The following is a 22,879-nucleotide window of genomic DNA, read 5'->3' on the forward strand; positions in this document are numbered from 1 at the left end:
GAACTGGATGGACAAATGTCTTTTTTTGGCCTTATATACTATGGTTACTATGTAAATGATGTTTAATGGAAATTTAGTATAGGTAAATTGTAATGAACTGCCTAAACTAACATACTGTGGATTGTATCACCTAATCTGGAGTAGGTGACGGCTGACCAGGCAGAATACAGTCTATAAAACAAGTCTCAAAGGGTCAGGCAGGAGCAGTGTCTGAACATATAAAATATAAGAAAAAGAACTGGATCGCACATCCTCAATACTATGCTTTTATCTAATAACTGCTTCTCAGTATAATTACTGTCGCTACCCAGCACAATTGATCGTATACCTACCCCTATGTTACATGCTGTACATGAGGTATTGGTATACGATTTAATCAAAAAGCATAAGCCCACTCGCCACGACAAGGTTGCATCTTTGGGTGGGTCCAAATTTAGAGTAGGGTCCCATTCAAAGAGGTAAACTTGTTGCGGTGAGTGGGCCTATGCTTTTTGATTAAATCGTATACCAATGCCTTATGTACAGCATGCAACATAGGGGTAGGTGTACCATATATTGCGCTGAGAAGCGATGGTAATTATGCTGAGAAGCAGTTATTGGATAAAAGCATAGTATTGAGGATGTGCGATCCAGTTCTTTTTCTTATATTTTATATGTTTTGTATAATCTATGCTCCTTTCCCTTCTAGTATCAGCACTCCTCCCCATTCCGCCCAGGTGCTTTTAATTAGCAGGAGACTGCATAAGGGTATATATTTCTACCTCTCAGTTGGAGTTCCTGAGAGTATGTGATAAGGTGAGTTCCACACCTGTTCACATGGTGCAGTACTGCACAGCGGCCATTGTTGCTTTGGTGCTGTGCTGGTGGGTTAGTGGGCCCCAGTGCCAGGGTGGCTTTGCCAGACCTGCTGGTGCGGTGCTGTGGCGCCAGTGGTCGCTACGCAGCGCTGCGCCAAATTTAGAGTAGGGTCCCATTCAAAAAGGCAACCTTGTAGTGGCGAGTGGGCCTATGCTTTGTGATCAAATAGTATACCAATGCCTCATGTACAGCATGCAACATAGGGGTAGGTGTACGATATATTGCGCTGAGAAGCAGTTATTAGATTAAAGCATAGTATTGAGTGTGTGCGATCCAGTTTCATTCTTCTATTTTACAAGAGCAGTGTCTGAATATAGGCCAAGGTAGTCAGTCATTTAGTCAGGGCCGGTAGCATAGGTGTAGGAAGGGTCAGGATATCAGAACAGGGATTATGGGTCAAAGGAACACAAGCCTTCGCAAACATGGTTCGTTCATGAAACTGTATAGGCCTTTCAGAAACAGCATTTAGAGAGGCCTCCATTACTAAGCCCTTCACATGTGTGGTGAACAGCCGTGTATCAGTAGGCACTACCCATCACAACTACTCTGCCCATTGTTGGGGGAAATGGAAATGACTGGCTTATGTCAGACTTTTATAGGCTCGCCATTATTATTATTTATTTTTATTTTTTTGCCTATGGTCTTGTGTGAGGGCTTTTTTTTTTTCCCAAGAGAAGGTGAATTTTTTAAAATCGATATATTAGGGTACATACAACTTTTTGATTGCTTGATATTTTTTGGGAGGCAAGGAGACCTAAAAAAAAAAAAAAATGGCTGTTTTGGGATTTTATTTTATTTTTTTATGCCATTCACCTGGCGTGGTACATCATGTGATATCTTTATAGAGCCAATAGTTATGGACCCAGCAATACCTATTTTTTAAAAAAAAAAAATCTACATCCTACATCTAATCTTTTTAAAATAGTAAATGGTTAGATGAAGGGAAGGGAGTTTTTTTTTTTTTTATAAAACTTTATTTTAGTCTCACAATGGGGACTTCAACTTTTGACAGGTTGGTCGCAGCTTCAGTACAGTACAATACATGCTCCATTGTACTGAAACGGTCAGCTTCCTGGTAGCTGGGTCTTCATAGCTGGCAGGTGCCATGGCATCAATCAGTACCCTACGATCACAACACTGGGAGCCGATACAGTGAGACTCCTCTATCTGTAAACCCCTCAGATGCAGTGATCAGCATTCCCTGCATCATCCGATGCCAGTGAATACCACAAGAACAGCCTTGGCCCTGCTAAGATCAAAACAGGCACATCTTCTGTGCCCGCCCAATCCCAGCTCCGTAATAGTATGGTGCTGGTCCTTAACGCCCTTCAGGCTGCGCAGTACATAAGTGACACATATTCTCAAGGGGTTAAATGTATCCTCACACTTACCAATACAACTATGCTAAGGTTCATGCTCCATATTAATCAAACCTACCACAACGTCTGTCCTGGACTAAAAAAAAAGAAAGCTTTATTTATATTAGGAGAAGGAGACATGATGGTGGCGAGTACAACCTGGGATCTCCAAGTAGCTGCTCCACAATATATCATACTGGTGAATATATATCTTCCGTTCTGGGATGTGGTCACATGACAGTGCTGCTCTTTATTTCCTCTGATGCTATGTCCATGGGTGTCTGAAAGCAGCAACAGGGATAATATTAGGGGAGTGTTGGTAACTAGCTGGGCGTTGTTAGGGACTGTGTGGGAGAGAAAGGAGAAGTGCATCATGGGTTTGGTTGGATACAACACCAGGAAGTGCTACATACAGGACTGAAACAAACCAGTGACATAATGAGAATGTGTCAGGAGAGCCCAAATGGGGAAAAAATACAAAACACGTCCATGAGTATATGCTATACTGTATACCATAGTAATCTCGGAAAACCCCTTAAAAGTTTCTTTAAAAAAAACAACAAGATGATATAGCCTAGTTTTTACTTAATAATAGCTATAAGAAACATCCAATGTCCGTTTAAGATGTTCCACACAATGCAGGTAAGGTAATTACATTAGAAAAATTACAGAAAAGTACACAAAAAAGAAAAGCATTATTTCACAGTATATACACACTGGAAGGCAGAATTACATATTTACATCTTATGAGAATACTGAAAGCTTCATCCTAAAAAAACTAACACGAAAAAACACCATCAGAGGCTAGTTTTTAGACTAGCAGCAAGGAACTCCGGCAGGCTGTTCCTGCGGATCCGTGCTGCCGCTAGTGCACGCGTGCCTCCGGACTACCGCTCCGGCCCCATTGACTAGAACGGGGGCGGGCCGGAGTTACAGCAGCAGTACGGCAAACAATGGGGCCAGAGCGGTAGTCCGGGGGCATGCGTGCACTAGCAGCAGCACGGATCCAACAGGTTGTACACCTACTGGAGTTCCTTGCCGTTAGTGTGAAAGTACCCCGATGGCTGCATAAACGGGCAGATTTAGATTTTATTTACTTTCCTTCCCAAGAGTGAGCACCAGAATGCAGCTTTTTTTGTTTTTTTAAGTGCAACTTTGACATTTTGTAGTTTAAATAGTATATGATATAGATAGATAGCTATTTAAAGCGATAGTCTGTCATCACAATAGGCCATTACTATCTGATCTGCGGGGCTCCAACACACTGCACCCCCAGCAATCAGCTGTTCTGCTTTACACAAGGATAGACCATCACTTGGCAGAGTTGACAAGTTCAACCCCTTTAATGCAAATCACCAGAACAACCTCTTGTGAGTGCAGCAATGAACTATAGAACACAAAAGGGTTTTCTTATAAGATATAGTGAGGAAAATAAGTATTTGAACACCCTGCGATTTTGCAAGTTCTCCCACTTAGAAATCATGGAGGGGTCCGAAATTCACATTGTAGGTGAATTCCCACTCTGAGAAACAGAATAAAATAAATAAAATTCAGAAAATCACATTGTATGATTTTTAAAGAATGTATTTGTCTTCCACTGCTGAACATAAGTATTTGAACACCTGAGAAACAGCAAGAATTCTGTCAAAGACCTGTTACTGTGCCTTTAAAAAGTCCACCTCTACTCCACTCATTAATCTAACTTAGTAGCACCTGTCTGAGCTCTTTAAAGACCTCTGTCTACCCCACAGTCAGACGCCAACTACTACCATGGGCAAGACCAAAGAGCTGTCAAAAGTTTTGGACCTCCACAAGGCTGGAAAGGGCTACGGGGCAATTGCCAAGCAGCTTGGTGAAAATAAATCAACTGTTGGAGCAATTGTTAGAAAATGGAAGAGGCTAAAGACGACTGTCAGTCTCCCTCGAACTGGAGCTCCATGCAAGATCTCACCTCGTGGGGTATCACTGATAAGCCCAGAACTACAAGGGAGGAGGAGCTGGTCAATGACATGAAGAGAGCTGGGACCACAGTTTCAAAGGTCACTGTCGGTAGAACACTACGCCGTCATGGTTTCAAATCATGCATTGCACGGAAGGTTCCCCTGCTCAAGTCATCACATGTCGAGGCCTGTCTGAAGTTTGCCAATGACCATCTGGATGATCCAGAGGCATGGGAGAAAGTCATGGGGTCAGATGAGACCAAAGTAGAACTTTTTGGTCTAAACTTTACTCGTCGTGTTTGGAGGAAAAAGAAGGATGAGTTGCATCCCAAGAACACCATCCCTCTTGTGAAGCATGGGGGTGGTAACATCATGCTTTGGGGGTGCTTTTCTGCAAAGGGGACAGGGCGACTGCACTGTATTAAGGGGAGGATGAATGGGGCCATTTATTGTGAGATTTTGAGCAACAACCTCCTTCCCTCAGTCAGAGCATTGAAGATGGTTCGTGGCTGGGTCTTACAACATGACAACGACCCGAAGCACACAGCCAGGATAACCAAGGAGTGGCTCCGTAAGAAGCATATCAAGGTTCTGGAGTGGCCTAGCCAATCTCCAGACCTAAATCCAATAGAACATCTTTGGAGGGAGCTGAAACTCTGTGTTGCTCAGTGACAGCCCCGAATCCTGACAGATCTAGAGGAGATCTGTGTGGAGGAGTGGGCCAAAATCCCTGTTGCAGTGTGTGCAAACCTGGTCAAGAACTACAGGAAATGTACCAAATATTAACACTCATTTTCTCAGGTGTTCAAATACTTATGTTCAGCAGTGCAAGACAAATACATTATAAAATCATACAATGTGAATTCCTTTTTTTTTTTTTATTCTGTCTCTCAGAGGGGGAATACACCTACAATGTGAATTTCAGACCCCTCCATGATTTCTAAGTAGGAGAACTTGCAAAATCGCAGGGTGTTCAAATACTTCTGTTCCTCTCTGTAAGTAATCAACAGTTTTTTCAAAGTTACTCAATTTCTTAAAGAATAACTGCACATAGCGACATAAAAGGCCATGATTGGTGGGGGACCAAGCGCCAAGACCCCACCAATCGCTAATAAAAAGTGCCCAGCTGAGCAGCGTCTCTCCTCACTGCTGAAGACTGTCTCAGACTTTCTATTGAGGTTGACTTCAGCGCTCAGCTGAGTGCTTTGATTTAACTGCTTGTTTTAGAGATTAGCGGGGGAACTTGGTGCTCGGACCACTCCAGCCAAAACTTTTGAGAGGTCACCTTTGATATGTGCAGTTGCTCTTTAAGGGTACTTTCACATTAGCGGTTTTCTTTTCTGGCATAGAGTTCCGTCCTAGGGGCTCTATACCGGAAAAGAACTGATCAGTTTTATCCCAATGCATTCTGAATGGAGAGCAATCAGTTCAGGATATCTTCAGTTCAGTCATATTGACTGTTCAGGGCGGAGATAATACTGCAGCATGCTGCGGTTTCATCTCCGGCCCAAAAAACTGAACACTTGCCTGAATGCCGGATCCGGCATATTTTTCCATAGGAATGTATTGGTGCCGGAGACCTTTAAAAATGCGCAGACCTTTAAAAACGTGAAAAAAATAGAAACTGATCCGTTTGTCCATATGACAAACGGATCTGTTCTTGCAATGCATTTGTGAGACGGATCCGCATCAGTCTACAAATGCTGTCCGTTTGCATGCAGATTGCAGGATCCGTTCACTCTGCCGCAAGTGTGGAAGTAGCCAAAGGGAAGTCCAGACTTGACACCAGGTTCTATGCAATAATCTAATCTAGGAATACACTAGGTGCACTTTATGAGCAGTTAGGGTCTGTCTGACAAGCTTGTTGACCGTTTCCAATAACAACCAGCAGAAATGCCCTATTGTAAATTAAAAGGTATTAACTTGGCAAGATAAGTACTGCAATGTATTTACAAAGTTAGGGCTCATTCACATGACAGTGGTTTGGTTCGGCATCCGAGCCGCATTTTTTGCGGCTTGGGTGCGGACCCATTCACTTCAATGGGGCCGCAAAAGATGCGCATAGCACTTTGTGTGCTGTCCACATCCGTTGCTCCGTTCCGTGGCCCCGCAAAAATTATAGATCATGTCCTATTCTTGTCCATTTTGCGGACAAGAATAGGCATTTCTATAAAAGGGCCGTCCTTTCCGTTCTGCAAATTGCGGAAGGCAAACGGGCGGCATTCGTGTTTTGCAGCTCCGCAATTTTCGGACTGCAAAACACAGCACATTCGTGTGAACAAGCCCTTAGGCTACTTTCACACTAGTGCTTGTACATCCGGGAGGCAGTTTCCTGCTAGGCTTAAATGGGTTTTTCAAGATTTATTACTGATGATCTATCCTCTGGAAAGGTCATGAGTATCTGACCGGTGGGAGAGTTCAACACCCAAAACCCTGCATTAGTGCTGCGGCCTCCTCTAGGCCAGCAAGGACACAGTTATCGGTCATGTGGCCTACGTGCAGATCAGCCCTATTGAAGTGAATAGGGCAAAGCGTGATACCAAGCACAGCCGCTATACAATGTACACACAGAAGTCTGCGGCGGTGCCTTCTCAAACAGCTGAATTGGCGGAACTCCACCGGACAGATACTGATGACCCATCACGAGGATAGGAAGTATTAACATCTTTGAAAAACCTTTTAAAGTTTACACAGCTACACAAATATACTTCCATATACTTATGGAAAATGTAACTTTATAGACTGGGGCAGACTGACTAGTTCTCTAATCGTTAGATAGTGTAAATGTAGACTAAACTGTATTAAAACTGCGCCAGCTTCATCACAGTGGCTCAGGCTGGATTGTATATTTGGCGCATCTGTAGACACTTGTGTCTAACTTTACACCACTTATTGTTTGCAATTTTGAGCCATGCCCCTTTCCCACTATGTCATGCCTATTTCCCATTATGTCATGCCATCATTGTCACGCGAGATGCATAATAAATGGTGGAAAGCATGTACACACAACAAGAACGGAGCAAGAGAGTTGTGACTGGAGGACCCGGGGTCGGGCCACCACCAAGCGCTGCTCCCATACAAGCGAATGGGAGCGCACTGTGCGTGCGCGGCCCCTGCTACTTTCCCTGCTTCGTTCTCCTTGTAGGTGCGGGTCCCAGAGGTGGGACCCGCACCCATCAGACAATGTTAGCATATCCTAGCGATATGCCCCCATTGTATGTGATGGCAAAACCCCTTTAAACGGATACTTTTTGCTTTTAAAAAAGGATCCCAGTGATGGATGCCATTGTATGGCATCTGTTGGGGGCATTGGCTTAACGTATAAATCACATTAAAACAGATAATTTGTGTTAAATGTTGGACAAAACCTATGACTCCCACACTGTTTTCATGGCGCTGCTTTTTTGCTTTGAGAGCCCTGAGTGTATGAACTAGACATTCAAATTTTGCATTACTGTAAAAGTGGTACATAAAAAAAAAAAAAAAGCCACACATCTACTCTGATGAAACTCTGGCACTGTAGCTGTTCTGAAACTACAACTCCCAGAATCCTTTCATTTTTAGGGGAATTAAAAGAATGGTTGAGCAAGTGTGCATGCTGGGAGTTGTAGTTTCACAGTAGCTGGAGTGCCGAAGGTTGCTGATCCTTGAACCAGATCCAGTGTGCTTATAATTATCTAATGTCTGCTTGGATATCCTGAAGATATACAGGGATTTGCTGTGGACGTCCAATAAATCAGCAGGATTTGCCTCTTTCTCCACTTATCAGACTCCTCCCCACCGGTAATTCACTCATTAGAGAGGCACAGACACAAAAGCCATGCTGCTGCTTTAGTTTTACTTTCTCACCCCAGCATTGCTGTATAATGTCCTACACTGCACTCCTGCTTCTGAGTGTGTAAGGGCCAATTCACAAGACTGTTTTTGGAAAAACACGCTTAAAAAAAAAAAAAGCAGAGTCTGCTTTTTTTCAGTGCCAAAAAACATGGTTTTTGAGGAGTCTTTTTTAACCAATGGGTATTAAATTCAAAGCTGAATTTTCAGTTTGAGGTTTTTGAAGCAGATCTGCTCGAGAAAAAAAAAAACACATGGACTGTTTTTTCACCTTCCTATTCATTTCAATGGAAGACTAAGCGCTGATTCTGCACCAAGATAGGGAATGTTGCTACCCCCACGTTACTTTTTTACAATTCTAAAACAAAAAAACAAGTGCTGCTTCCCATTGAAATGAATGGAAGGCTGTTTCGGAGCCGATTTTGAGGCAGAAACACTCAGAAAACAGCGCCAAAAAAATGACAAGCAGACTTTAAAGGAGGACACAGCACTAAGTTAAGTGGAAAAGGCCGCAAGGAATAAAAAGGATAACACTTCCCAAAATATGGTCTAATGCACAATAAATGTATGGGCCATCCATATTAGTTCAGTATTTGGAAGGTACCTAGACAATGCAGGCTTTTCACACAGCCATATTTCTGTATGTTGATGGAATTTTCTATTGGGGGCCATATTAGGGCTATAGTAACCAAGACAAATCAAAGAAAGACGGAAAAAAATATCCAGCATGTGTATTTTACATGCTAAATGGGACATGATCTACACTTACGAGGAAAGAATGTATAAAAAATACATACATTATATACAGGGCTGAACAAATCTTGGGAGCCTACGTACCTTTAAGGGGTTTTTCAACAGACCCCATAGTCCTGGCCGGACCAGCGGCGGTGATCAAACATAGGCTACTTTCACACTCGCGTTTTGGCTTTCCGTTTGTGAGATCCGTTCAGGGCTTAACGGTCCAAAACGGATCAGTTTTGCCCTAATACATTCTGAATGGAAAAGGAACCGTTCAGAATGCATCAGTTTGCCTCCGTTCAGCCTCCATTCCGCTCTGGAGTCGGACACCAAAACACTGCCTGCAGCGTTTTAGTGCCCGTCTGATTAAACTGAGCCAAACGGATCCGTCCTGGCACACAATGTAAGTCAATGGGGACGGATCCGTTTTCACTGACACAATCTGGCACAATAGAAAACGGATCCGACCTCCATTGACTTTCAATGGTGTTCAAGACGGATCCGTCTTGGCTATGTTAAAGATAATACAAACGGATCCGTTTGAGTGTGAAAGTAGCCCTACCTGATCCCCGCCACTATGTTCTGGCTCCACAGGTCTTGGATCTTCCGGCATCAGCAACCGTTTTATTATAGGACACATGATTGCTACAGCGGTTGCATGCCACACGTATGACAGGTCACGTGCCCAGAACACAACGGTGAGGGTCTTTGCTCTGGCCACACTGTGCGGTCGGTGAGATAGGAGCTCTACACTCTGGATGTACTCACACATACAATGTGTCTGCAGGGTCTCATTCATCCAGGGCATGGGCTATCGCTAGCAACAACTGGACTGCTTTTTCTTGAAGACTTTTTGTTCTTTTTTATTTTCTTCAAGAGAAAATACAAGTACATGTTCAGCACATAATAAAAGCTAACCGCATATTTGCTTTCATTCGGACCTGTATCCTCTCCTCCTTTTATGTCCGTTTAAAGGCCGTCAGCGTTTCATGTGTGAAGACTCTGTTTGGTCCCTGTCTCATATGATTTTCATGTAAACTGCTTTACAGAGCATCTCTTACCAATGGTCACGGACCCATAGACTTCAATGGTCATGTCCACATCTTGGACCAACCTACTGCATGCCTCCTTTGTTTTTCCACTGACGTATGGTCTGTGGAAAACCAGTGAAGCGTGAACATACACGTTAAAATAAATGGATCCATGTGCTGTCCATGGAAAACATAGCACACATCCGTGACCGGGACCTTAGAAACTACTTGCATTCACCATGTCATAATTCTAGAGCATGTATTCTCATGACTGTGGGGTGCCATTCCTTTATTATTCCTACTAGAACTCGCGAATGAATTGCTAGCACTTTTCAATGAAGGTCCAGATCGGCGTTGGTGTGTGTCCCTGCGCAATCTGACACTGTCAACACTGATCAGACCGTGCAAGGAAACACTTGCAACTGGTAGCACTCATCAGGACCTTCATAGTAAACTGTTAGTAACTCATTCAGAACTTCTAGCAGGAATAATAAAAGGCACATCATTGAGTTATAGAACAGAGGATTCAGAATTGTTATTACAAGGGGGATGCAAGTAGTTGCTAAAACAGATCGGTCAGGAGAGTAGACAGGTCCTGTTTAGGTCTGCTGAGCCTGTCAACGTGTGTGTGTGTACGTGTGTGTGTGTGTGTGTGTGTGTGTGTGTGTGTGTACGTGTGTGTACGTGTGTAGAGTAAGAGAAGGACGTTTGACTTCTATATTCCCAATCCTTTTGTTCTCAAGGAAGATAAGCCATCGTCAGTGGCATCTGGCAGAGGTTAATCCATTTAGAACACATGCATACTCAGCCCAGCCAAGCATGTAAGTATATGGGAACTATTTAAAGTAAATGTCAAGCTTAAAAGGGAACCTGTCACATTGAACATGACATCTGAGCTGAAGGCAGCAGGAGGAGCTGAGCAGACTGATATATAATTTTAGAGGAATATATTCAGTAAAACTTGTAGTTCATTCATATACATTTCTGCTCACTCTTGGCTTTGTAGTCAAGCAGGCGGTCCTATCAGTGACTGACAGTCTTCCCCCTATTACTGTGTATACAGAGATAGGCTACTTTCACACCTGCGTTAGGTGCGGATCCGTCTGGTATCTGCACAGACGGATCCGCACCTATAATGCAAACGCTTAGATCCGTTCAGAACGGATCCGTTTGCATTACCATGAACAAAAAAAAAAAAAAAATTTTTTTTTTTTTTTTGTTCATGATAATGCAAACGGATCCGTTTTGACTTTACATTGAAAGTCAATGGGGGACGGATCCGTTTGAAGATTGAGCCATATAGTGTCATCTTCAAACGGATCCGTCCCCATTGACTTACATTGAAAGTCTGGACGGATCCGTTTGCCTCCGCACGGCCAGGCGGACACCCGAACGCTGCAAGCTGCGTTCAGGTGTCCGCCTGCTGAGCGGAGGACAAACGGTGCCAAACTGATGCATTCTGAGCGGATCCGCATCCACTCAGAATGCATTAGGGCTGGACGGATCCGTTCGGGGCCGCTTGTGAGAGCCTTCAAACGGAGCTCACAAGCGGAGCCCCGAATGCTAGTGTGAAAGTAGCCTTAGCTGTATGGAGGAGACGGTCCTATCTCTGTATACACAGTAATAGGGGGAAGACTGTCAGTCACTGATAGGACCGCCTGCTTGACTACAAATCCCAGAATGAGTAGAGATACAAAATGTATAAATTATACGGAATATCTTCCCATAAAACATAATCTGCCCAGCCCCTCAATAACATGTTGCCTTCAAATCATTTTGCCAGGTTTTAGCCCCACTTAAAACATATCTACCAGAAAATCCAGACATTTCTGAAATGACCAATAAGGTACCTTGCCTCTTGTAGACAAATATATTTACAGATCTTAAAACAGCACATTTTACCTTCTAAATATATAGAAAACATCATAAAATGGCTGACATGTCTTGATAAATAATTCTGCAACACAGACACAGCTTATCCAGGGAACATAATTCAAGTGGGTCATCACTGATGTGAGAGAGTATACGAGGGGCATTCATTAAGCCCAATTACCACTATTGTGGCGTAATTAAGTTGCACATTATGGCACATGCCATAATTTGCAGATTTTTAGGTTTCTCGCTACTTTTCAGATGTGGCAAGAAAAAGGTTCTGGGGCTTTGCAAAACAGCCTATGGACAACAGAGGTGCACTTTTTGGAGGAAAAAAAAATAAAAAATTCTAATCTTGCACAACCTAAGTGTGCCTCCAACTACCGACATCCCTTCAATTCGAGGTTCAGAATTCTTTGCAGATTCATTTCACAGCATACCTTTTTCCTCATGTATCTTTATAGTTAAAGGGAATGTCAGCAGTTTTGCCCATGCTGAACTGTTCATGGCACTAGGTAGAGGCCTGGGAAAGTAGTATATCTTTTGTAGTACTTTTTATCCCTCAGGAGGAGTGAGAATATGAACTTTTAGTCTGCTAGATTCTAAATTGAGTGTAGGAAAAACTGACAAGATCGGGCCTGCAGGGAAAATGCAGAATATAAAAGTATAATGGCCAAATATGGTGTTATTACTCACACGCAATTGCCTATTCTAAAGTCGCTTGACAGGACGGGTATACTTTAAAGGGGTTATAATGGATGACCTATCCTCAGGATAGATCATCAATATGTATGTGATCAGTGTGGGCTAGACTGCCGGCACCCCGACCGATCAATTGCCCTCACAGCTTTTCAAGCACAGCGCCATCAATTAAATGATGGCTGTGCTTGGTATTGCACCTCAGCCCCATTCATATAAATGGGACTGAGCTGCGCCAAGGCCATGTAACTTCAATGGCCTAGACAAGGGCAGGGCATCACAGGAGCGCCAGTCTCTTCAAACAGCTGATCGTGCTGTGCTAGGAGTCGAACCCCCACCAACTGGATATTGATGACCGATCCCCCTACACACGAACGTGTGCACCCCGTGGTCGTGCTGCGGCCAACAAATTGCGGGCCGCAATGCACGAACACAGTCCGTGGGGCAGCCGCAGCGGATCGCGGACCCATTCACTTTAATGGGTCCGCAAAAAGATAGGACATGTTCTATCTTTTCGCGGAACGGAAGAACGGGACGAAACCCCACAGAAGCACTTTGTAGTGCTTCCGTAGTGTTCCGTTCCGTGCTTGCGTAGGGTTCCATTCCGTGCTTGCGTTCTGCATGTGCGGATTTGCGGAACCATTCAAGTAAATGGGTCCGCATCCGTGATGCGGATTGCCCACGGAACGGCACCCGTGTATTGCGGATCCGCAATACGGCAACACGAAGCACACGTTCGTGTGCAGGGGGCCTAAGGATTGGTCACCAATATCAAAATCTCAGACGACGCCTTTAAACAATAACATTCGATTTGGAGCACTGTAGCACTTAAATGACTATTAAGTTAATCAGCAAAAAATTCTGAAGTAAGAACTAAAATCTCGAAGTTGAAGGTACAGTCTAATGGGTAATCCTTACCCAGCAAAGATACCAACAGATACTCTCAATAATGATGTAAGGTGCACCCATACATGAACTTCACGCAGCTTGTCTGTGGTCAGAATAGTTAGAAAACATAGTAATAAGTCAGGTATTTGTAAAAAATTGTTCTGAGGTGAATGTGTCTTTATAATTTAATCAGAATAGACAAGGTCATAAAACTGAGGGGGCAGCCATACTTTCCAGTAAATCACTGATTGTTTCAGCAAATATTTCTTGAGAGTTTTCAGAAAAGTTTTCATGGGTGTCCATTAAAAAAGTAGGTTCTGTGGATGTTGCACTCTGCTGTTCTGACTTAAAGTCTGGCAGAGGTAGTTCAGTCATGGCTGTTTCTTCACAAGGTGGAGAATGGATTTTAGCTGGACTACTGGTGGTTGGAAGAGCTGGCTCATCAGAGCTATCATCAAAATGCAAACCATCTAATATGCCGGTGGCAGCATCCAAATGTCCATTGCTTGAAATTATATCAGAGTCCTTGGATGTGGGACCTGCTGGTTCTACACTCACTGGCTCGGTGAGGTTTGCTGTGGCAGAGGTAGATGGTGACTGGCTGGGTTCTGACCGCACAAGGTCCCAATCTTGACTTTTCTCAGGCGTAGCAGATTTTTTGTCACTTGTTGAGGCCTCCGTTACAGTTGGAACATCACTGTCACTATCGATTGTAATAATAATGGGAGAAGCCACTGTTGAGTTGGCAGGATGTTCGCGCCTATGCTTCTTCTTGTGCTTCTTCTTCTTTTTCTTCTTGTGACATCTTGAACTTTCTGTGGCTTTCCCTTCATATACTATTTCAACGCTAGGACTTCGTGTTTTTTTCCTCCGCTTTCGCTCATTAGAAGATGTTTCAGTCAGATCATCCTTGTAGGTCTTTGTGTTTTCTTGCTTGGCCTCCACTTCCCGATTGCGTTCTTCTTCTTCTTTTCTCTCCAAATGGCGAGTTTTGTACTTCCTCTTTCCACTAGGTTTGTCATTGTGTAGGCTTGCCCCAGATGTATTTGTTCTACTGCATGAACGGCTTCTCGATCGATATCTATCACGGTGGTGCTGTTTAGTAGAAGCGCTTCCCTTTTTTCTTTTCAAATCTTTTCTTCCAGCGTAAGACTGCACCCGATACTCTGGACTGGAAGAAGGTCTAGAATAACGACCTTTACCACGCGCATGTTTCCTAAAGGATTTCTCATAGCCATCTCTGTCTCGATTTCGGCTATAGTAAGTGTACTCCCATTGATAAGTACTCCGATAGTTGTCTGCAGCATAGTCAACATCACTGTCACGGCTCCGTGATCGTCCTCTAAGGTTTCTACTTGCAGAGCGAGAACCACCTCTTTCTCTTGAGCTTTCACTTGTCAATGACACAGTCTGACTTCGCCATGATGAACTCCTGTCTCTAGACCTGGACCTCCTTTTTTCTCTCCAACTTCTGTGCCGGCTCTTATCTGGAGATTTTTTATTTCTTGGGCTGTTTTTGCGGTCCTTTCTGCTGTGACTCTCATAAGACTTATTACGAGATGACCGGGAGAAACAATCTGAGCTTTGGGACCGCGTCCTATGTCTTGAAGATTCACTGTTGAATAAACACACTTTATCTTTTCTAGATCCATTTCTGGAAGAGACAACCTTTGGTTTGTGCTCCTTTTTTTTGGAATGGGATTTTTCTCCTGATGTATTATGCTTTTGGCTAATTTTCAATGTATTTTTTTCACTTGAGAGTGATGACAAAGGAGAAGATGACCTACTTGACCCACTACTGTCAATCAAGGTAAATGGCTTGATTTGAGGCTTTTTAGCCTCCTCAATCTTGACTTCACAAAGAGACCCTTCTGAATCAGAAGACAGTTCCACAAGTTCTGGGGTTCTTTCTGCCAGAGGTTTAACAAAGCCTACTATGACACAGTCATCTGGACCGACAGTCTGGTCCTGTACATTTTTATTGGCACTTTTCGCATCACTGGCAGTCGGTCTACTACTTGATGGCTGTTCATCCGAGATGTCTGCTGACCAAGATACTGGCCTATCCACAGAGGTGTAGGAAGGTCCTGGTGTTTCATCATCCCAAGGAGCTTGTCCAACATCAAGAGAAGATGAAGGTACATCTGGCTCTCTAGCATTTACTTCATCAGGTGATATTGTAATAACAGAGGACTCTGATCGGCTTCCTTCTTCATATGAAGGAGCAGGACAATCATAGTTAGCATGTTGATCATAAGCTTCAATATTGTAAGGGCAACGTGCAAAGTTAATTAATTCATGAATGAAGTGATTAGTACGGTGAAGAAAGAAAGGTTGCAAGTCCTCTACAAAAGCCTGACTTTCCATGTCATACAATGTCACATTCCTCATAATGATGTGTTGCACAATGTTCACAAGAGAACCATGGGAGCCAAACAATACAGTCAACTCCCGCTTCAGCCAGGGCACTAGCCGGTGAAGGCATGCAGGGTTCCTGCGGAAAAATTCTGCAGATATATCACGGTAGCGACCTCCATCTTGGATATTTCGGACACGTAACCCAGCACGATAAAGTGCTCTCCTAAAGTTAATGAGCTCCTGCTCTTGAATCTGTCTCATAGTCCGCCCCTCAGCACTGGCCTGCCGTCTAGTTGCCAGTCTTCGCATCATTTGATGAATGTCACTACCACTCTGTTGCGAGGACACATTTGAAATGCCCTCAAAAAGAACACCATTGTCTGGAGGTGAAAATGTTCTTCGAGAAGAGGACCTTAATGATCTCAGGGATAGATAATTGCCCCGTGTCATAGTGGTGCGATATCGAAACCTATGTCCATCAGGACTCCCAAATGAGCCATTTAATGTGGGTCTCAAGACATACTCCTTAAAGTCATCTTCAGCACGAACACTATGAAAAATAGAATTGAATGGCTGCTTGCATAGTGGACATTCAGCTTTGTTCTTTGCCCATTCTTGGATGCACCGAAAGCAAAATCTGTGCAGACATCGGTCAAGGTGGGAAACATTATCAAACCGATCCAAGCATATGGGGCACTTAGAGTCAGGAGAGGCATCGGCTGGGGCTCCTTGGCTTTGCATTTTATTACTTGTACCAGCTTTTGGCGAAATGCCACTATCCACTGCGAAGTCATCTGCTGGCGATGGAAGTACCTGTAAAACAAGCATATTACATGTAAGTGTATGGAATTTCACAAGTCCAACATAACTTTGGAATGTGTGTCCTGTATAATTTCTCTATCAGTAAAATGTATTTAAAAAAATAAATAAAAAATAAATCATAATATAACATATAATATCATAAAACACAATATGGGCACTAGATTTCTGGAGATGAAATGCTGGTCTAGAAATTTATTCTAAATGCCACAATTGGGATCAGTAAGGAATTTATTCGCCCTAATAAGGGAAATTGGCATCTGCCCTGTTTGGGTTTGTGTCTTCTTCTGGATCGACACGATATCATTATAGGTTAGACTTCTGGCTTTTTTCAACCTCAGTTATGTAACGATTAGTAAGCATTTTACACTGATTACAAAATCCCATTGAAAAAGCCTATACATAAAATGATCCATCTTACCACAAGGTGGCAGGAGTGTTCAGTTTAATTTCGGCTCCCAAAGCCAATGACTCATACCTCCCAACATTTTCCTGCTGAACTCATGATGACAATTTAGTATTTATCTTACCTACTTCTATAGCGCCAACATATTCCACAGCGCTTTACAGACATTATCATCACTTGCTCTCCCCAGTGGGGCTTACAATCTAGATTCAACAGGGGCATCTAAGGCTACTTTCACACTAGCGTTCGGGGCTCCGCTTGTGAGTTCCGTTTGAAGGGGCTCACAAGCGGCCCCGAACGGATCCGTCCAGCCCTAATGCATTCTGAATGGATGCGGATCCGCTCAGAATGCATCAGTCTGGCTCCGTTTGTCCTCCGCTCAGCAGGCGGACACCTGAACGCAGCTTGCAGCGTTCAGGTGTCCGCCTGGCCGTGCGGAGGCAAACGGATACGTCCAGACTTACAATGTAAGGCTACTTTCACACTAGCGTTCGGAGCGGATCCGTCTGATGTTTCATCAGACGGATCCGCTCCGATAATGCAGGCGTTCGCATCCGTTCAGAACGGATCCGTCTGCGTTAAAACTTAGAAAATTTTCTAAGTATGAAAGTAGCCTGAGCGGATCCGTTCAGACTTTACATTGTAAGTCAATGGGGAACGGATCCGCTTGAAGATTGAGCCAGGCGTTCAGGTGTCCGCTCACTGAGCGGAGCGGAGGCTGAACGCTGGCAGGCGGATGCATTCTCAGTGGATCCGCCTCCACTGAGAATGCATTGGGGCCAGACGGATGCATTCGGGGCCGCTCGTGAGCCCCTCAAACGGTGCGCACGAGCGGACACCCGAACGCTAGTGTGAAAGTAGCCTAAGTCAATGGGTACGGATCCGTTTGAATTTGACACAGTATGGCTCAATTTTCAAACGGATCCGTCTCTCATTGACTTTCAATGTAAAGTCAAAACGGATCCGTTTGCATTATCATGAACAAAAAAAAATAAAAAAATTTTTTTTTTTTGTTCATGGTAATGCAAACGGATCCGTTCTGAACGGATCTAAGCGTTTGCATTATAGGTGCGGATCCGTCTGGGCACATACCAGACGGATCCGACCTAAACGCAGGTGTGAAAGTAGCCTTACTCTTTCATTCTAACCATTTACAAGAATGACTGAAAAGTTACATCTTCACCATGACTGCTACTAGAAAATGCTGTGAACGGTTTTGATTCACAGGCACAAGTCAGTCATGGCGGTAGCTTTCATGTCAGCAGTCTGCATTAGGGTTGGAGAATATAAAAAATATTCCAATAATATTTTTAAAAAATCACAACAACAATATATATTTCACCATAAATATTCATTTAGTAATGGGGCAGCCACAAGGAGACGCTATACCGTATGGGGGCAGCCACAAGGAGACGCTATACCGTATGGGGGCAGCCACAAGGAGACGCTATACCGTATGGGGGCAGCCACAAGGAGACGCTATACCGTATGGGGCTTATACAATATATGTCTCTGTGTTGCCCTAATATATTATAGTTATGTCTCCTTGTGGCCCCACTGTCCCACACCATGTAATGAGACCCAGGCTGGGGAGTGAGTGGTGAACAGGGCTTTCACCCACCAGCGGCACCCCATTTAGTTGTGCGCCATGCGTTGACGTGTACTGTACGCCGGACGCCACGGCCGGTACGTGTGTGCGTTGGCGCACATAACACGTCAATATGCGCCTATGCAGCACCCGTTTTAGAAGCGGTCATCACTGTCAAGTGCGACCACCCCACAACGTCACTAAAATACAGCTGTAATTAAGAAACAGTGACATCACTATATTGCAGTTTCTTGATACAGCAGTATATCGCTCACTCCTCAACTACTTGGCTAACAACCCCAGATACCACATATAAAGAAGATTACGGGACTTTTCACTGTGCATGTGCTCACATGATCTTCACATTTCAGATATTAGAACTACAGTGGCTGTCCACAGCGGTGTACAGAAATGACAGAGGTTTTCTGAGACTTTTTAGCTGATGACCTTGAGAAGACATCGGTGCTCCTGTGAGCGCCACTGCCTTCTCCGTGCTTGCCCCATTCATTTGAATGACTAATGAACCTAATGTTACTTGCGGCGAGAAGGCCGTGGGTCCCAGGTGTAGGACCCCACCAATCAGATACTGAAGACCTGTCCAGATGATAGGTTATCAGTCAGAAAGTTCCTTTAGATATTGATGACGCATGCTCAGGATAGGTCATCAATATCTGATTGATGGTAGCCCAACTCTCGCCCTCGCGGGTCAGCTGTTTCAAGGGGCCACAGCAATCGGACAAGCTAGTATAGTGGCTATGCTTGGTATTGCAGCTTAAGGGCCCTTTACACGGGCCGACAATTGAACAGATCATCGCTAGCCAGCATTACTAGTAATACTTGTTAACCATGATCTGGCGGTGTAAATGCACCGCCGATTACCCGATGAACGAGCACAACGCTCGTGTAAACACATGGTTGGGAAGGAACGCTTCCATCCTGACAATCTGCTCGGTCGTCGTCACGTGTAAGGGGTCCATTAGTTCCATTCACTTGAATGGAACTCATCTTAACAAAAGCATGTGACAATGACGTGAAGTTACAAGCCACAACGTTCACAGGAGCGCAGCGGTTTCTCCAAGTAACATGACCCCTCCACCGATAACCCCTTCAAAGGAAGGCATAATTATTGTCACTAGGGATGAGCGAATCGGCTTCGGATGAAACATCTGAAGTTGGTTCGCATAAAGCTTCGTTCTAATACTGTACGGTGCAAGCGCTCTGTACTGTATTAGAATGTATTGGCTCCGATGAGCCGAATTGATTTCTACTGTTCGGTACCAAGTGGTACGCCCGAAGTCTATTCGCTCATCCCTAATTGTCACCATCGGCCCCATGCGAATGCAATGGCGGGGTGTTGATGCATTGCCAATGTAGCCAGGGGCCTGCCATGACTGTGTGCCTAATAGACAGCCGGCCGCTCTCACAGAGTCTCCAGGGCATTATAAAAGCCATGGGCCCTAGTAAGACTGAAAAAATGTATTATTAAATGTTAATAAATTTTATTACAAAAATAAAACCATGTTTTCCCCCCCAAAAAAGGCACATACATACAGTGGCGGAAATAATTATTTGACCCCTCACTGATTTTGTAAGTTTGTCCAATGACAAAGAAATGAAAAGTCTCAGAACAGTATCATTTCAATGGTAGGTTTATTGTAACAGTGGCAGATAGCACATCAAAAGGAAAATCGAAAAAATAACTTTAAATAAAAGATAGCAACTGATTTGCATTTCATTGAGTGAAATAAGTATTTGAACCCCTACCAACCATTAAGAGTTCTGGCTCCCACAGAGTGGTTAGACACTTCTACTCAATTAGTCACCCTCATTAAGGACACCTGTCTTAACTAGTCACCTGTATAAAAGACACCTGTCCACAGAATCAATCAATCAAGCAGACTCCAAACTCTCCAACATGGGAAAGACCAAAGAGCTGTCCAAGGATGTCAGAGACAAAATTGTAGACCTGCACAAGGCTGGAATGGGCTACAAAACCATTAGCAAGAAGCTGGGAGAGAAGGTGACAACTGTTGGTGCGATTGTTCGAAAATGGAAGGAGCACAAAATGACCATCAATCGACCTCGCTCTGGGGCTCCACGCAAGATCTCACCTCGTGGGGTGTCAATGGTTCTGAGAAAGGTGAAAAAGCATCCTAGAACTACACGGGAGGAGTTAGTTAATGACCTCAAATTAGCAGGGACCACAGTCACCAAGAAAACCATTGGAAACACATTACACCGCAATGGATTAAAATCCTGCAGGGCTCGCAAGGTCCCCCTGCTCAGGAAGGCACATGTGCAGGCCCGTCTGAAGTTTGCCAATGAACACCTGAATGATTCAGAGAGTGACTGGGAGAAGGTGCTGTGGTCTGATGAGACCAAAATAGAGCTCTTTGGCATTAACTCAACTCGCTGTGTTTGGAGGAAGAAAAATGCTGCCTATGACCCCCAAAACACCGTCCCCACCGTCAAGCATGGGGGTGGAAACATTTTGCTTTGGGGGTGTTTTTCTGCTAAGGGCACAGGACAACTTATTCGCATAAACGGGAAAATGGACGGAGCCATGTATCGTGAAATCCTGAGCGACAACCTCCTTCCCTCTGCCAGGAAACTGAAAATGGGTCGTGGATGGGTGTTCCAGCACGACAATGACCCAAAACATACAGCAAAGGCAACAAAGGAGTGGCTCAAGAAGAAGCACATTAAGGTCATGGAGTGGCCTAGTCAGTCTCCGGACCTTAATCCAATCGAAAACCTATGGAGGGAGCTCAAGCTCAGAGTTGCACAGAGACAGCCTCGAAACCTTAGGGATTTAGAGATGATCTGCAAAGAGGAGTGGACCAACATTCCTCCTAAAATGTGCGCAAACTTGGTCATCAATTACAAGAAACGTTTGACCTCTGTGCTTGCAAACAAGGGTTTTTCCACCAAGTATTAAGTCTTTTTTTGTTAGAGGGTTCAAATACTTATTTCACTCAATGAAATGCAAATCAGTTGCTATCTTTTATTTAAAGTTATTTTTTCGATTTTCCTTTTGATGTGCTATCTGCCACTGTTACAATAAACCTACCATTGAAATGATACTGTTCTGAGACTTTTCATTTCTTTGTCATTGGACAAACTTACAAAATCAGTGAGGGGTCAAATAATTATTTCCGCCACTGTACACTGTATAATAAGGAACGTTATTTATGTACCCCAAAAAAGCACCAATGAACACCACACCTTGTCCCACAAAGACCAAGCCCTCAGATGTTACATCGGTGAAATATAGAATAATGTGATTTTTACATTAGACATGCTACGATTGTAGAAAAATAGTAAAAAAAAACACTTAAAGGGGGCATTGGCGGCATACTGCAACCTCCGGCACTCCAGCTTTACAGGAACTACAACTCCCAAAATGCTTCATTCACGTCTATGGAAGTTAAAGGAAAAGCCAAACGTGTCTGCACGCTGGAGGTTGTAGTCCGACAGCTGGATTGCCCTGGGCTAGGTCTCAATGTCAGACAGGAGCAGGTCCAGAATCCGGGTAAACAGAGAGTAGGCAGGACGCATGCCCACCTGCCAGTCACCGCTAAGGGCGGCCAGGCTTGCACGGGGCACTCTGAGACTATTTTGGGCCATCCCATAGTGATAAATGCAAATTGTGTACACAAAAGGCATTTTTAGGGCGGAATGCACACGGCCAATATGGGTGCTTTACGGACCCAAAAACGGATCCAGTGTGCATGAGGCCTAAATGAGGTCCTATAGATTAGAATGGAAGCCACAGCGGTCAGCCGCACACACCGCCTTATTATGGGGTCCCTCAGATTCCGCCCAGGTGGTCCTAGTTTGTAATTTTATTGTCAATGTGACTGGGAGCCTCCAACAGAGACTGAAGGGATACATTGTAGGCAGGGCATGTCCCCATTCATGGACAGCCAGCAGAGATCTTGAAGAGGATATGATCCTGGAACATAGTATAAAGCCCCAGACGTGACGGATCTCCATCTGTACACACTGGGACCAGTAATGGCCACCGCAGAGCTCCCAGCTGTAAGTACACCCTGGACTACCTACCGGGGCCGGCGCCGTCTCTCTCCGTCCCGCTCTCAAGCGCTTGCTCCTCTTCTCCCTCATCCTGAAGCTGTTCCGTATGACGGCCCGTCACATATCTATTACACAACCCGCCTCTCCAGGAAACACACCGGGAGCCCCGGGAATGGAGCGCGGAGACACTGCTCTGAGCGCCGACTGCCCCCTGCAGGAGGGAGGTCTTTAAGGTGGCCTCTTCCTGGGTTCAGTGCAGTGACGTCATGCGCGGCCGCTGCCTGTTCCGGGCTGCGTTGCCATAGTGAAGGAACGTTACACGGAGGCGACGCATCGCCGAGCAGCTCGCCGGGCCCATGCTTCTCGTCAGCCGCAGAGTCCTGCAGGGGCTCTACTCACTGGTAAGGAGCAGCCAATCAGGTTGCTGCTTCTATTTTCTAAAACTCCTTAGAAAA

At 44.4% G+C, this 22,879-nt stretch overlaps 1 protein-coding gene across 1 annotated transcript; it reads right to left on the reverse strand.

The window, feature by feature from the left end:
• Positions 1 to 13,001: 13,001 nt before the first annotated feature.
• TOPORS (TOP1 binding arginine/serine rich protein, E3 ubiquitin ligase) lies at positions 13,002 to 22,648 on the reverse strand. The gene is made up of 2 exons (XM_040417253.1): positions 22,455 to 22,648; positions 13,002 to 16,389 (listed from the first exon to the last, which is right to left on the reverse strand). The coding sequence occupies exons 1-2, from the start codon at positions 22,512 to 22,514 to the stop codon at positions 13,423 to 13,425; spliced, it is 3,027 nt and encodes a 1,008-aa protein (XP_040273187.1). The 5' UTR covers positions 22,515 to 22,648; the 3' UTR covers positions 13,002 to 13,422.
• Positions 22,649 to 22,879: the final 231 nt, after the last annotated feature.

Source organism: Bufo bufo, chromosome 2 (genome assembly GCF_905171765.1).
Source record: "Bufo bufo chromosome 2, aBufBuf1.1, whole genome shotgun sequence".
NCBI classification, from domain to species: Eukaryota; Metazoa; Chordata; class Amphibia; order Anura; family Bufonidae; genus Bufo; species Bufo bufo.